The sequence below is a fragment of the Colossoma macropomum genome, unplaced genomic scaffold, assembly GCF_904425465.1.
Source record: "Colossoma macropomum unplaced genomic scaffold, Colossoma_macropomum, whole genome shotgun sequence".
Classification (NCBI taxonomy): domain Eukaryota; kingdom Metazoa; phylum Chordata; class Actinopteri; order Characiformes; family Serrasalmidae; genus Colossoma; species Colossoma macropomum.
In genome coordinates this window covers 314,676-327,752 of record NW_023494791.1, presented here as the reverse complement: position 1 = coordinate 327,752, position 13,077 = coordinate 314,676, and the positions used below count along the sequence as shown (strand labels likewise).

General features: G+C 38.2%; 2 protein-coding genes across 2 annotated transcripts in view; both read left to right on the top strand.

Moving 5' to 3' along the window:
• Window positions 1-6,018, top strand: part of egln1a (egl-9 family hypoxia-inducible factor 1a) — a 33,478-nt gene extending 27,460 nt beyond the window's left edge. The window contains 4 exon segments of the mRNA XM_036573600.1: window positions 1,825-1,961; window positions 2,474-2,541; window positions 4,935-4,966; window positions 4,968-6,018. Of these exon segments, the coding sequence (XP_036429493.1) occupies window positions 1,825-1,961; window positions 2,474-2,541; window positions 4,935-4,966; window positions 4,968-4,991 (261 nt within the window). The 3' untranslated portion in view covers window positions 4,992-6,018.
• Window positions 6,019-11,195: 5,177 nt separating this feature from the next.
• nid1a (nidogen 1a) overlaps window positions 11,196-13,077 on the top strand; it is a 33,515-nt gene continuing 31,633 nt past the window's right edge. Inside the window, exon 1 of the mRNA XM_036573599.1 lies at window positions 11,196-11,552. Coding sequence (XP_036429492.1) covers window positions 11,352-11,552 — 201 coding nt within the window. The 5' untranslated portion in view covers window positions 11,196-11,351. The remainder of the gene's footprint in view (window positions 11,553-13,077) is intronic.

Below are 13,077 nucleotides of genomic sequence, written 5' to 3'. Positions count from 1 at the left end.
TAGCGTTACTGCTACTGAGTGTAGATTGGTTAGCGTTACTGCTACTGAGTGTAGATTGGTTAGCGTTACTGCTACTGAGTGTAGATTGGTCAGCGTTACTGCTACTGAGTGTAGATTGGTCAGCGTTACTGCTACTGAGTGTAGATTGGTTGCCGTTACTGCTACTGAGTGCTGATTGGTTGCCGTTACTGCTACTGAGTGTAGATTGGTCAGCGTTACTGCTACTGAGTGCTGATTGGTTGCCGTTACTGCTACTGAGTGTAGATTGGTTGGCGTTACTGCTACTGAGCGCTGATTGGTTGGCGTTAGTTGGATCTTCGGATTGCGAATGATTTGAAGTCAGAATTGTTCTTTAAAGCACTAAAATGTTTTTTTAGAGCACCAAAAGGTTCTTTGCATTGTGAAAGGATTCTTCAGATAGATGGAGAATGTGCTGTATATGGTTCTATAATTCTCTCTCATTTCTCTGCTGATCTAAGGAGCTTCAAAGATCAGATGTTGAATGTCTTTGTCTCTGGTTTCCCGATGATTCCAGTAAAAGTCCTGTGTGGTTGTAGAGGGAGCATAACACCCTGTAATCCTGTGAAGTCAGTTACCGTTACAGCACTCTAAATTTCTCTGGCTCTCTGCTGCAGCCGAGCATCTCAGCAAGGCCGACAAGGTGCGCCTAAGTCGGATACAAATGTTCGAGATTCCAGGATCTGTATCTCCGGCTCCCTGAAGGCCAGCAATGCGATTCAGGGCTCGTTGGAAAAGGCGCGTCATGTGACCTGTGGAGTTTGGCTTGATCACGGGTTTTTAAAGTCACTTGTTGCAGAGCATTAATTTCTCCTGTGGTTTTATTAATGACATTTGACTTTCATCACATGAGTCGTGCAGCCCCTGATATGCAGTACTCACACTGTAATGCTAGGATAGGATAACAGACATCTCTGTTATTGCTTTCTCTCTCTCTCTCTCTGTCTTTCTATATATATATATATATATATATATATATAAAGCTGCTGTTGGAACAAAACCTTGTTTCTCCATTTTTGTCGTTTTTTAGTTTTTGACATGTGAAAATGCCTGTTGTTCTTTACATTGTGTTTAAATTTCATGATGAATGGACCAAAAGAAACGGCCCAAAATTGCTGCGAATAAAATTCTGGTTCTATTGACTTACAATAAAAGTAAAGTAAGTTTTTTGCTTCTCCTGTAAGGTTACCTTTTTGGAGATATGAGGTTTTGTTACAACAGTAGCGACGTATGTATATATATATATATATATATATATATATATATATATATATATATATATATATATAATATGTATGTATGTGTGTGTGTGTGTGTGTGTGTGTGTGTCTGTGTGTATGAATAAATGTGTGTAGATTTATGTATGTACATGTATTGTACATGTATATACCAAGATATCTTAAAATTATGGTTTTATTTTTTTTTGTAAACATACAGACTGGGGCTGTCTGGGTGGGAGAGTGTTATTTGTGGCTGTGCTGTCGTTGTGCATCTTATTTTCTGTTCAGTATTGAAAATAAAAAAAAAAATGCTTCACAAATATGAGGCAAGAGCGATTGCCTCTTCACAACACCAGGGGGCAGTGTAGACGCGCTGGATTACCCACAGCAATAGTAGTCAGTATACAGTTCAAGTAACGCTGCCATCACTTACTGCTCCTTTAAATACAGATCAGAGTGGATTTATAGATCACTGCTGTTCTTATTAGCATTTCATTGACTGTCCTAACTGTTTTGGAATTGATGTTCGTGTGTGTGTGTGTGTGTGTGTGTGTGTGTGTGTTTGTGTGTGTGTGTGTGTATTTAGGAACATGGGGGACTGCTGAGAATATTTCCTGAAGGAAAGTCGCAGTTTGCAGATATCGAGCCTAAATTTGACCGATTGCTTTTTTTCTGGTCGGACAGACGAAACCCGCATGAGGTTCAGCCGGCGTACTCCACCAGGTTATCACACACACACACACAGAGGCGGGGTGGACAGTTCCTGTTGCCCAGTGAGCCTGAGCACATTTTCACATTTTGGACACTAAAAATTAGGGATGCACAAAATTTTTAATTTTTGACTGAAAACCAAAAGTGTCACTTCTGACCATTTTCAGATGAAAGAGAAAAAAGTCTGAAGGGATCCTGAACATAACGTAACGTTTTTAGGTGACGTTTCAGCAGCTCATCTGTCTCCGTATCTGCCGTATTTACAACATCCATCATAAAAAGAGCCTGTTTGTAAAACTGTCACAAATCAAAAACTGGGATATATTGACTTAAAAATGAGCACATTTAAAATTAAGATTAATTATGAAATGTAAATGTTATTATTTGTCAGGGTTGTATTAAGAACAAGTGTTTGTATATATGTGGGGTTCAGTCTGTGGGCAGATGTTCTCATTACTAACCATGTGTTTTTATAAGTGCTCAACTTTTCCCTTCGTCAGGCTTGTGTTGTGCCCTCTGTGCAGGTATGCTATAACGGTGTGGTATTTCGATGCTGATGAACGAGCTCGTGCTAAAGAGAAATACCTGACAGGTAAGTGGAGCTGGCTCATGTCCTTAAAGGGATGTTCACTACACAACTTGTACAGTCTCGTTTAACTGCATAATTAAGCGGTTAAGATGTAAACAGAGCGGTTCAGAGCGGTTCAGAGCGGTTTGGTGTGAAATGCTCTGTTCTAGATAAACTTACCGAGTCAGAACTGTTCTCAGTGGTGGTGATAGGAACCAGACGTCCACCTCTAAAAGCTCCCTCACAGAAAGTTCCTACATGAAATGGTTATGAATTCACTGCCTGATGACTGAGACACTGTTTTATGATAGTTTAGAGAACTTAAACTCCATTCATGGTGGAGGGATACATGCAGGGTGCTGTGAGGCAAAATAGTCCCCAAGGAAAACTTATTATTTCAGATTTTCCACTATTTTCCATCATCAACATTCCATATAAGCTCAGAAGACTCGTGTAGGTTCACTGGTGGTTCTGGATAGTAAATAAAATGTCTATATCTGTGTTGTAGTCATGGCGACCCCTGGTTCCTATCACCACCACTGTAAAGACATCTGAACCATTTCACACCAAACCACTCTGAATCTCTCTGATTATATCTCACACACTGAGTTATGGGGGGAATTTTGGAGTTCCCCTTTTTAACAAGATCGTTTTACAGAATTTCTGGGTTTATTGTGACTGTGCACTAGAAAATAATACAGAAAGAGTATAACGTGATCAGTTTCAGCTACAAAAAGCTCCCAAAACCTTAAATCTCGCTTTAATCACACAAACACAGACAGAGCTAAACGGACCTGTTTGTGGTGTTTTGCGTCGCAAAAATGCAAAATGGATGAATATCTGGTGAGAAACGCTGATGTCACAGTGAGAGCTGGAGAATATTTCACTACAAACTGGCAGCTGAGCTGAAACTGGAAAGAGAATGAGTGGACGTCTGGATGGACACATTATAAATATTTTAAATATTGTAAGTATTATAAATATTATGAAGGCTTTAGGTGTGTTCAGCAAACCCTAAATTATTGAATTAAACCAGTAATCAGAGAATGTACAAATATGAATAAGAATACTTTGGTAACTATTGGTAATAATTTAAGGCACGTTTGTTGAACTGGGGACCTTCTGGGCCGAAGAGCTGCAGAGATCGGCGTTTCCCCTCATCTGACGCTCTGAATTCAGTTCATGAAGACCATTACAGTGATCAATCCTGCTAGAAATAAAGGCGTGGATGAGTTTCTCCAGCTCTGCTTTCTGATCTCTGATGTTCTTAAGGTGATAAACAGCTGATTTAATAGCCGCTTTAAATATATAAATATAAATAAATAAATACGCTAGCTCTAAAAAAAACTGTTACGTTGCCAATGTTAGCATGATAGTAACTGGCTACTACTGCTGTCTTCTTCGCAGCTCTGCTTTTAGCTGGTGTTAGATAATGAGGTGCTACATGCAAACAGACAATCAGCCTTTAAAAACAAATCTTCTATATGTTGAACAGATGGTAGATTTTTTAAAAAGCACCATGGTTGAGCTGCATTTCGTCTCGCGCGTGAAATTCTGACGCTTCACTGTGTTTGACCTGCAGATTCAAACTGAAAATCGACCTATCAGATCTGTGCACACAGCTTGCTGTCTCTCTCTCAGCTCTGTCATTGGCCTGCTGCCTGAATCACTCATCCAGTTTCATCGCTGACCGTCTCAAACTGCAGGACTTGTGAAGGTTTTGAATAGTAAAAACAAACAAGTTTTTAAAATCAATCAATCAATCTTGATTTAATCTCAGAGAACATTCAGGGTGATTTACAGTGTAGCTGAGGTGATACAGGAAAAGGGGACTGATGATGTGTAAAAACATATCAAATAATTAAAGTACATTTAATAATAAAAATCACTCAAATCAGCCAAGTTTATTAAAAAAAAGAAACAATAACAAAAACAGTAGAAAATAAAAACAGTAATTAAAGTGTAACACTAATGTAAAAGTTAATAAAATCTAAAGAAGATAAACAAAAGGAGAATAAGATCAAAATAGGAAACTAAAGTTAATTAGAATGACAAATTATAAAAAACATGACAGCAAGAATAAGAATATGAATAATAAACAAATAAATGGGAAAAAATAACTAAAATAATGAAAATAAGACAGCAGTGCAGTTGCAGTTGCATAGTGGAGGTGGCTAGAAAGTAAGAGTTTAAAGTGGCTGAGTGACCCAATGAGGTCAGAAGGTCTCCGATCTCTCCGGCGCTGCAGTAGATCTGAAGGTCAACTCATTTCTCCTCTCGTACGTCCAGATCGTCCACACCATCACTTCTGATGGAGCTCCTGACCTGGAGAACCGGCTCAGACTGAGAAAGTCCAGCTGCGATGACCCGTCTGAGAAAGCTCTCTCAGTAACGCTGTTCTTCTGTTTGGTCTTCAGGTTCTGGAGAAAAGGGAGTGAAGGTGGAGCTTCAACAAGCCGTCTGAGCCGCGCTGACGAGTGCTCCTCCCGAAACGCTCTGAGCGGAGAACAAACCGAAAACCGACATACAAATGTACAGACGTCTGTATCAGCGACGGCACCGGAAACATCGAGAAACAAGCTGTTATTATTCAGGCAGAAACAATCAACTAATTTTGAATGTAATGTCATCAAACCGCAAAGACTTTATCTCCCTCTATTTTTATACGAGCCGAGCGCAGAAATGGACCACGATCTGGACGAGGGCTTCACCTCATTTCAGCCTCCATGTTTTGTTTTGTTCTGGTTTGTTTTTTGGTAAAGTACACTCTTAAAACAGAAAGGTGTTAAAAGGGTTCTTCGAGTGATTACATGGAACAGAGGTCCTCAAATCTGGACCTTAACTCCAGATTCCAGTCCTGGATTTTGTGCTCACTGGCAGTTGAGACACAGAGTGGAAACTGGATTCAAGGTCAAATCTCCGCTGCAGTAGAACCACTCTTGGTTTCCCAAAGAACCAAACAAGAATTTTGTTTTTCTGAATGTAAAGAACTTCAAAGAAGGTTCTTTACCAATTCAGGGGTTCCTCCAGGAACGTGCTTGATGTGGAGGTTCTTTAAACTTTAAAAAGGTTCTTCATGCTTACACATCTCATTTACAAAAGTGGTTCTCTGAAGAGTAATCCACAGGAAGGGAATCAAAAGTGGGTTCTTCTACAGCATCACACAGAGAACCCTTGTCCTTGGCAGTGAAGGTACAGCGCTCTTCGTTACTCGGCTGTTTGTGATTCATGTTCCTTTGATTTGATGGTGATGAGTTGAACCTGATGACCTGTTTGTTTTTGGGCCGAAGCTCAGCTGAAGCGTATTTCTGAGATCCGAGATCCGGTTCTGTACATTAAGCTGCTTCTCCTTGTGTTTGTCGTGGCTGTTCTGATCTTGTGTTGAAAGGCTTTGGATTGTTCTGCAGACTAATCTCTTATTGGCTTGTTAAAATGCTAATTAATCTGCTCAAATTACAGGTGTTTTATCAAGCAATTAAAAGGTACTGCACGAACATTTAACTGCAGCATCAGTGACATTATTTCTGCATCCAGTGTTTATTCAGTTCTCATACAAACTGAAATGTTGGCAGTAATTTACTGTAGCTGTTAAATAGGCCTGGGCGATATCTTAAAATATTTAGCCCGATATTTTCTAGTTAAAAATCGCGATTATCAGTAATATGACCCCCAACTCCCCCCAACTCCCCCCACACTCCCTAACCAACCAAAAAAAATACAGTCGCTCCTCGGCAGCTTTGACCTACTGTCTTTTTGCTTGTAATTTACTTGCTTTTAATGTTTTTTTTTTTTTTTTAATATAAACTGTTTTAATAAAAATCTTTAATAAAAGTCGTATAATACATATTTAATATGATACTGAGTCACCTAACATCTTTTGAGAGCTGCTTCACCTGTTGTAATAAATGTTACTGCAAACACAAGCGTTCCTGAGCTTCTGCTGCAGATTTGCGGCAGCTTGCGTACCAACAGTGTTCCCTGCAGGAGAAACTTCAGACTGCCGGTGATTTCCAAAGCCATGTTGCGGCGCTTTTTACATTAAAAACGAGCCGTTTTCTGTCATTACAGCTGCGTTTTCGTAATTCAGCACTTAATCTGTACAGAAAACACTGAACACCGGCCGCAGAGGAGGATCAGAGGAACTTTCTCTCCAGGTTAGAGTTAACTGAGCTGCTCTGTGCAAGCCTTCAGTGATTTTAGTTCGTTTTTACTGCAGTGAGTCAGTAGTCTGGCATTCATTTTTGATTCCATTCACATAAAGCAAATAAAAGGGAATCTCTCTCTCGCTCTCTCTCTGTGTGTGTCTGTGTAAACGTGAACCCTAAAAAGTAACATTTGAGCTGTTCAACAGTAAATTAGTCTCTAATTCGCTCTGTTTTTATTAAAACGATGATTATCATCTTTTACACATCACCATCGTGTCACTTGTCCGTCCTTGTCAATATCTGATTACATCACCCTGTCGCCCAGGCCTAGTGTAAAGTCAATATCTGCTGGCACATCATACGATCGATGTACCGGCTGGCCCATATCATCAGTTCAACATCAAATTATTCTCCAGCTCACCTGGTCAGGTAAGTGGACTGAAATCTCACTGTCCTAATTTTTTATTGTTTAAAAAAACATTTTTTAATGTGTGAATAAGCACACATGCACACATCTCTTTATGATAAAAAGCTATTCATATTTGCATTATTATTATTACATCTGTCATATATATTTATTGTTTGGTGCAAAACCAGTCAAGACATAACAAAGCAGAAGTTTTTACAGAGAGCTCTCGCATACGACTGTGAAACGGGATTTATCGGTCAAATTTGTCATGTCCACTGACATTTTGAGTCACACAAACAAGTACCAACAGAACACAATTGGCTGGATTTCACTCCAAACATCTGGATTAGATCGGATTTCCTGCAGTAACAGCGTGTTCACATTTACAGATGATTCTACTGACCTGGGTCAGAGTCAGAGCTGAAACACATTTCAGACTTTAACTGATTTTGGAATAAAATCCTTTTGCTCTGAGTGACTCTAAACCTTAATTATGTTTATTTTATTAAAACGAATGATTGAACATTCCAAAACAATCATAACTGTACCTAATGTTTCAGTAGTGTCTGTTTCAGTGATGATTTCAGCTCATTCTGAGCTCAGAAACTCAGCAGTTCATGACCAGCAAACACAGCTTTGAACAGCTGTTCACACAGAAAATCATCATATTTTACATTAAAACACTAAAAAGTGCTGAACTGCAGAAAATATGACGATTCTTAATGTTCCACACTGATTTTCAGACTTTGGGACTCATTTACTTCGAAACAATGGGATCTAACTGCTCACCATGCGGCCAAGAGGGACAGGGATGCAGCCTCTCTTCCTGCTCTAAAATGCAGGGGCGGGGCTAAATAAGGCTCCGCCTACATAATAACACGTGGGACAGCGTTGTGTACATCAAGTTTGTTTTATTTAAAAGCTAAACTCATGATAAATCTAAATCTTTTACCTTTAAAAGAAATAACAAAAAGATCTTTTAAAAAACAAGCGTCAGTATTATTTTCAGAAGTGTAAATTTAGGGGTTAGAGTTTTTTTTACTGTGAGTGCAGTTTGAACTCAGAATTCAGTAAAATTGTTATACATACTGAATACAAAGCTCTGTATGTGCACATATAGATATATGTATTTATATACCTGCATGTTTATATTTCACAGCATGTACTCGTGTCGCTCACCAATAAAGGTAAAATCTCATCTCAAAATCTGCTGTGCACAAAAACAGTGAGGGGGCACTTTCCGTGAGTAAAGTTTATTTTAGGCCTCAAAACTTTAAATATTTATTTTTCTCTTAGCGTTTTTTTTTTTGGCAAAGTAGGAATCAAAATTGGAGCTTCACCTTCAGAAAATGTAATTTTCCACCTCAGGGTGTCAAATCAGAGACAATATGAGCTGTTTTTTTCTGAAATGTTCAGCATGTTTTGCAACTCTTACAGTTTTACGGAGGTGTAAACTGTAAAAGGCATTTAAAAGCCTGCATCAACTGAACTTATTTTCTAGCAAGAATTACAGATATTAAAATGCTTTAGAACTTCTCAAATAATAAAAGTCCAAACTCAGTCAGTTCTTATAAATTACTTCGCTGCCTTAAGAGTTTTTTTTTTCTCGCTAAACAAAAGAGTGCAATTTTTCTTGTATTAGTAATTTTATCCAATAAGTCAATTGACTAAATTAATTGTTTTGAGACTACAACCCCATTTCCAGAAACCTGAGGTGCTGTGCAAAATGTAAATGAAAGCAAAATGCAATGATGTGCAAATCATTTAATCAAAATGTAAGCAAAATGTTCTAAAAACATTGGCGCCTGTTTACCACTGGCTTCATCACCTCTTCTTTAACATCACTCTGTAAGCGTTTGGGAACTGAGGAGACACTGCTGTTGTTTAGAAAGTGAAATGTTTTCCTTTTCTTGTTTGATACAGGATTTCAGCTGCTCATCAGTTCAGGGGCTCATTTGTCATATTTTTAATTTCATAATGTGCCAAATGTTTTCAGTGGTGACAGGTCTGGACTGCAGGCAGGTCAGTTTAGCACCTGGACTCTTATAAAACAGAGCAATGCTGCTGTAATACATGCAGAATGTGGTTTGACATCATCTTGCTGAAATAATCTCGAACCTTTTTAGCCAACTGTGTCTGAACACATCGGAATTAGATCAAGGCCTTCCCTGAAAAAGACGTCGTCTGGATGGCAGCATATGTTGCCAAAACATGTATATATCGTTCAGCATTAATGGTGCCTTCACAGATGAGCACGTCACCCATACCATGTGCACTAATGCCCCCCTACACCATCATGAATACTGGCTTTTGAACTGTGCACTGATAACGAGCTGAGTGGTCTTGGACAGCCTGGAGGACACTTTTCCTCTTCCCCTTAGTCCATTAATCCTAAATGAGCTTGGCCCAGAGAAGGCGGCGGCGTTTCTGGATCCTGTTTATATTTGGTTTCTTCTTTGCATTTTAGAGTTTTAACTCTCATTTGTGGATGCAGTGATGAACTGTTTTCTCAGACAGTGGTTTTTTAGGAAGTGTTTCTGAGCCCATGCAGTGATTTCCACTACAGAATCATGTCTGTTTTTAATGCAGTGCTGCCTGAGGGCCCAAAGATCACAGCCAGCAAAAACTGGTTTTTGGCCTCGTCCCTTACATACAGAGATTTCTCCAGATTCTCTGAATCTTTTAATGTTATTAAGTACCGTAGATGATGAAAAGCTAAAGTTCTTTGCTATTTTACTTTGAGAAACGTTTTTCTTGAACTGTTGCACTATTTGATGGTGCTGTCTTTCACAGAGTGGTGAACCCCTCCTCATCTTTACTTCTGAAAGACTCAGAGATGCTCTTTTATACCCAATCATGTTACTGACCTGTTGCCAATCAACCACCAGGTGTTTTTTTTAAGCATTACACAACTTTACCAGCCTTTTGTTCCCCCGTCCAACTTTTTTGGAACGTGTTGTTGGCATCAAATTCAAAATGGGCATAATTTTTTCAAAAAACAAGTTTCCACATTTGATTTGTTGTGTTTGTACTATTTTCAATGAAATATAGAGTTCAAATGATTTGCACATTATTGCATTTTGTTTTCATTTACATTTTGCACATCATATTTCCCATTAAGCTGATATTAATGCAGTAAAAACATTTGAAGTATAAAACAGAGCAGAAAAGCTGAAAACTTTCATTAAAATATTTTCATTAAAATCTTTGTTTCAAGCTATTTTCATCTAAAATAACTGAAGGTTAAAAATGTGTAACAGTTGTGAATAAACAGCGTTCAGGAGCTCATCAGGCTGCTAATAATAGTTTACATACATTAATGAAATATTAATATATTCTTTTTTTTTCTAACAGTAATTTTGATAACAGGGTTGAATGATCGAGCAGCTAAATCAGTTTTTTGTGTTTAATCTGTAAAATTCGAATGAGAATACTGACCGATTTCATTATGCAAATTCATATGTCATAATAAATTATTCCATTTTTTTATGAGGGGAAACAGGTTTGGGTAACAGAGCATAAAATGTGGGACGGGGTTAAAATGACAGATCTTATTTTTACTCAACAGTTTACAGAGTAAATAGACCAGTATAGCATATAGAGACCAGTTATAGAGTAACCAGACCATTTATAAAGTGGGTAACAGAGCATAAAATGTGGGACGGGGTTAAAATGACAGTTTTTGTTAAATAAAATTAAATTATTTCCGAAAATACTTCTTTTAACATTCAGCTGTTTGGAAGTGAACCGAATAACACAACTGATGGAATTACTGTAAGTTCAGTGTTACTGACCACAAAATCACCATATTTAAGACATTTTATGTTTTGTAATCAATTAAATGCCAACGTTAATGATTTTAGTTTAAGTTCACTTTTTACAGAAATAATAATAGAAACAATCACAGTCACTTTACTGCTTTTAAAAAGGTAACAGGACATAAACTGAGCTCTGTTCATGGAAGGTGCTGCATATTAGTGTTGATTATGACATTTTTATGATTACAGTCTGAAAACTCATCATTTCTGCTTGTTGAGTCTCACATTAATTTGCAGAATATAAAGTGTTCTTAATTCACAAGTTCAGCTCCGCCCAACAGATCCGCCCAGACGGAAAGTTTCTTGGTTGAATGCAGAGCGGGGGGAAGATCTGCAGCCCCGCTCAGAATTCCACAGCCTCCTCTGCTCCGGTCTGCGCTGACCTCCTCTGATCCTCTCTGGTCTCCTCTGATCTCCTCTGGTCTCCTCTGGTCTTTAGGAGAGGTTGGTGCTCGTCTGAAAATGGTTCGGACGCCGAGATGTTTGTTCTGGGCAGTTTTTCTCGGGCTGTGGTTCTCCACGAGCTGCATAAACCTGCAGGATTTGTTTCCATTTGGAAGCAGTGCAGGAGACCAGAGCCTGAACCAGGGCAATGATGAAACACAGGAAGTTTCTCTGGACAAGCCTGTGATGTTTTACGATGGAAAATTCAGCAAAATCTACGTGAGTATGTTCTGCTTTAAGTGCTGAACGCTGCGACAAGCTGATCTCCTCATTCCTGCTCAGCTGTCCTGCAGCTAAACAGCTCAGCAGCTTTTTTTCTACAGTCTTTAAAGGAGAATTCCACACATTTTTCACCATGTCTGCATTTATTCAGTGGAAGAGATGTAAACAATGTCATTCAGAGTGCAACTGTGTCTTCTGAGTTTATATGGAACGTTGATGATGGAAAATAGTGGAAAATCTGAAGTTTTGTTTAGAGACTATTTTGCCTCACAGTATCTTGCATGTATCCCTCCACCATGGATGGAATTAAAAAATGTTTTAAACTAAAAACTATCATAAAACAGTGTCTCAGACATCTGGCAGTGAATTCATAACCATTTCATGTAATTCTGAAGGGCAGAATTCATAAGGCTATATGACACAAACCTACACAAACATTTATAAAGGTTTATTCCAGCAGCTGTCAGCGGTCGTAACGCTGCTTTTGTGAGTTTTGCTGTCATTTCATCTCAGCAGGTGTCATGACGGCAGGTGCTTTTTGGAAATGGCTGTAAATAGACCAGTATAGCATATAGAGACCAGTTATAGAGTAACCAGATGAGTTATAAAGTTCACAGATCAGTTATAGAGAGTATACAGACCAGTTATAAAGTTTACAGATCAGTTATAGAAAGTATACAGACCAGTTATAAAGTTTACAGATCAGTTATAGAGAGTATACAGACCAGTTATAAAGTTTACAGATCAGTTATAGAGAGTATACAGACCAGTTATAAAGTTTACAGATCAGTTATAGAGAGTATACAGACCAGTTATAAAGTTCACAGATCAGTTATAGAGAGTATACAGACCAGTTATAAAGTTTACAGATCAGTTATAGAGAGTATACAGACCAGTTATAGAGAGTATACAGACCAGTTATAAAGTTTACAGATCAGTTATAGAGAGTATACAGACCAGTTATAAAGTTTACAGATCAGTTATAGAGAGTATACAGACCAGTTATATAGTTTACAGATTAGTTATAGAAAGTATATAGACTGGTTATATAAAGTTTACAGATCAGTTATAGAGAGTATACAGACCAGTTATAAAGTTTACAGATTAGTTATAGAAAGTATATAGACTGGTTATATAAAGTTTACAGATCAGTATAGAGAGTATATAGATCAGTTATAAACTTTACAGATTAGTTATAGAGAGTATACAGATTTTAAAAACAATAGTCATGAACCATCATTCATATGGAAGAGCAGACTGCATATGAAGTCTTTCAGCTCAGCTTTAACACCTGAAAAACAGAGCTGGAAGTGCATAAATTATCCTTAACATACTCCAAATTTAACAAGACCACTTGACTGTTTCCTTCCTCTATCAAAACTGATGTCTTCCTCTTCCCTGGGACAGCATTCCTCTGGATTGTGTTTGCGCTGATCTTGGCGTTGAGTGGAGTGTAATGTTCTTTTCACATGTGAATCAGCAGGTCTGTTCTTATCATTAACATGAAGCCCATGATATAAAC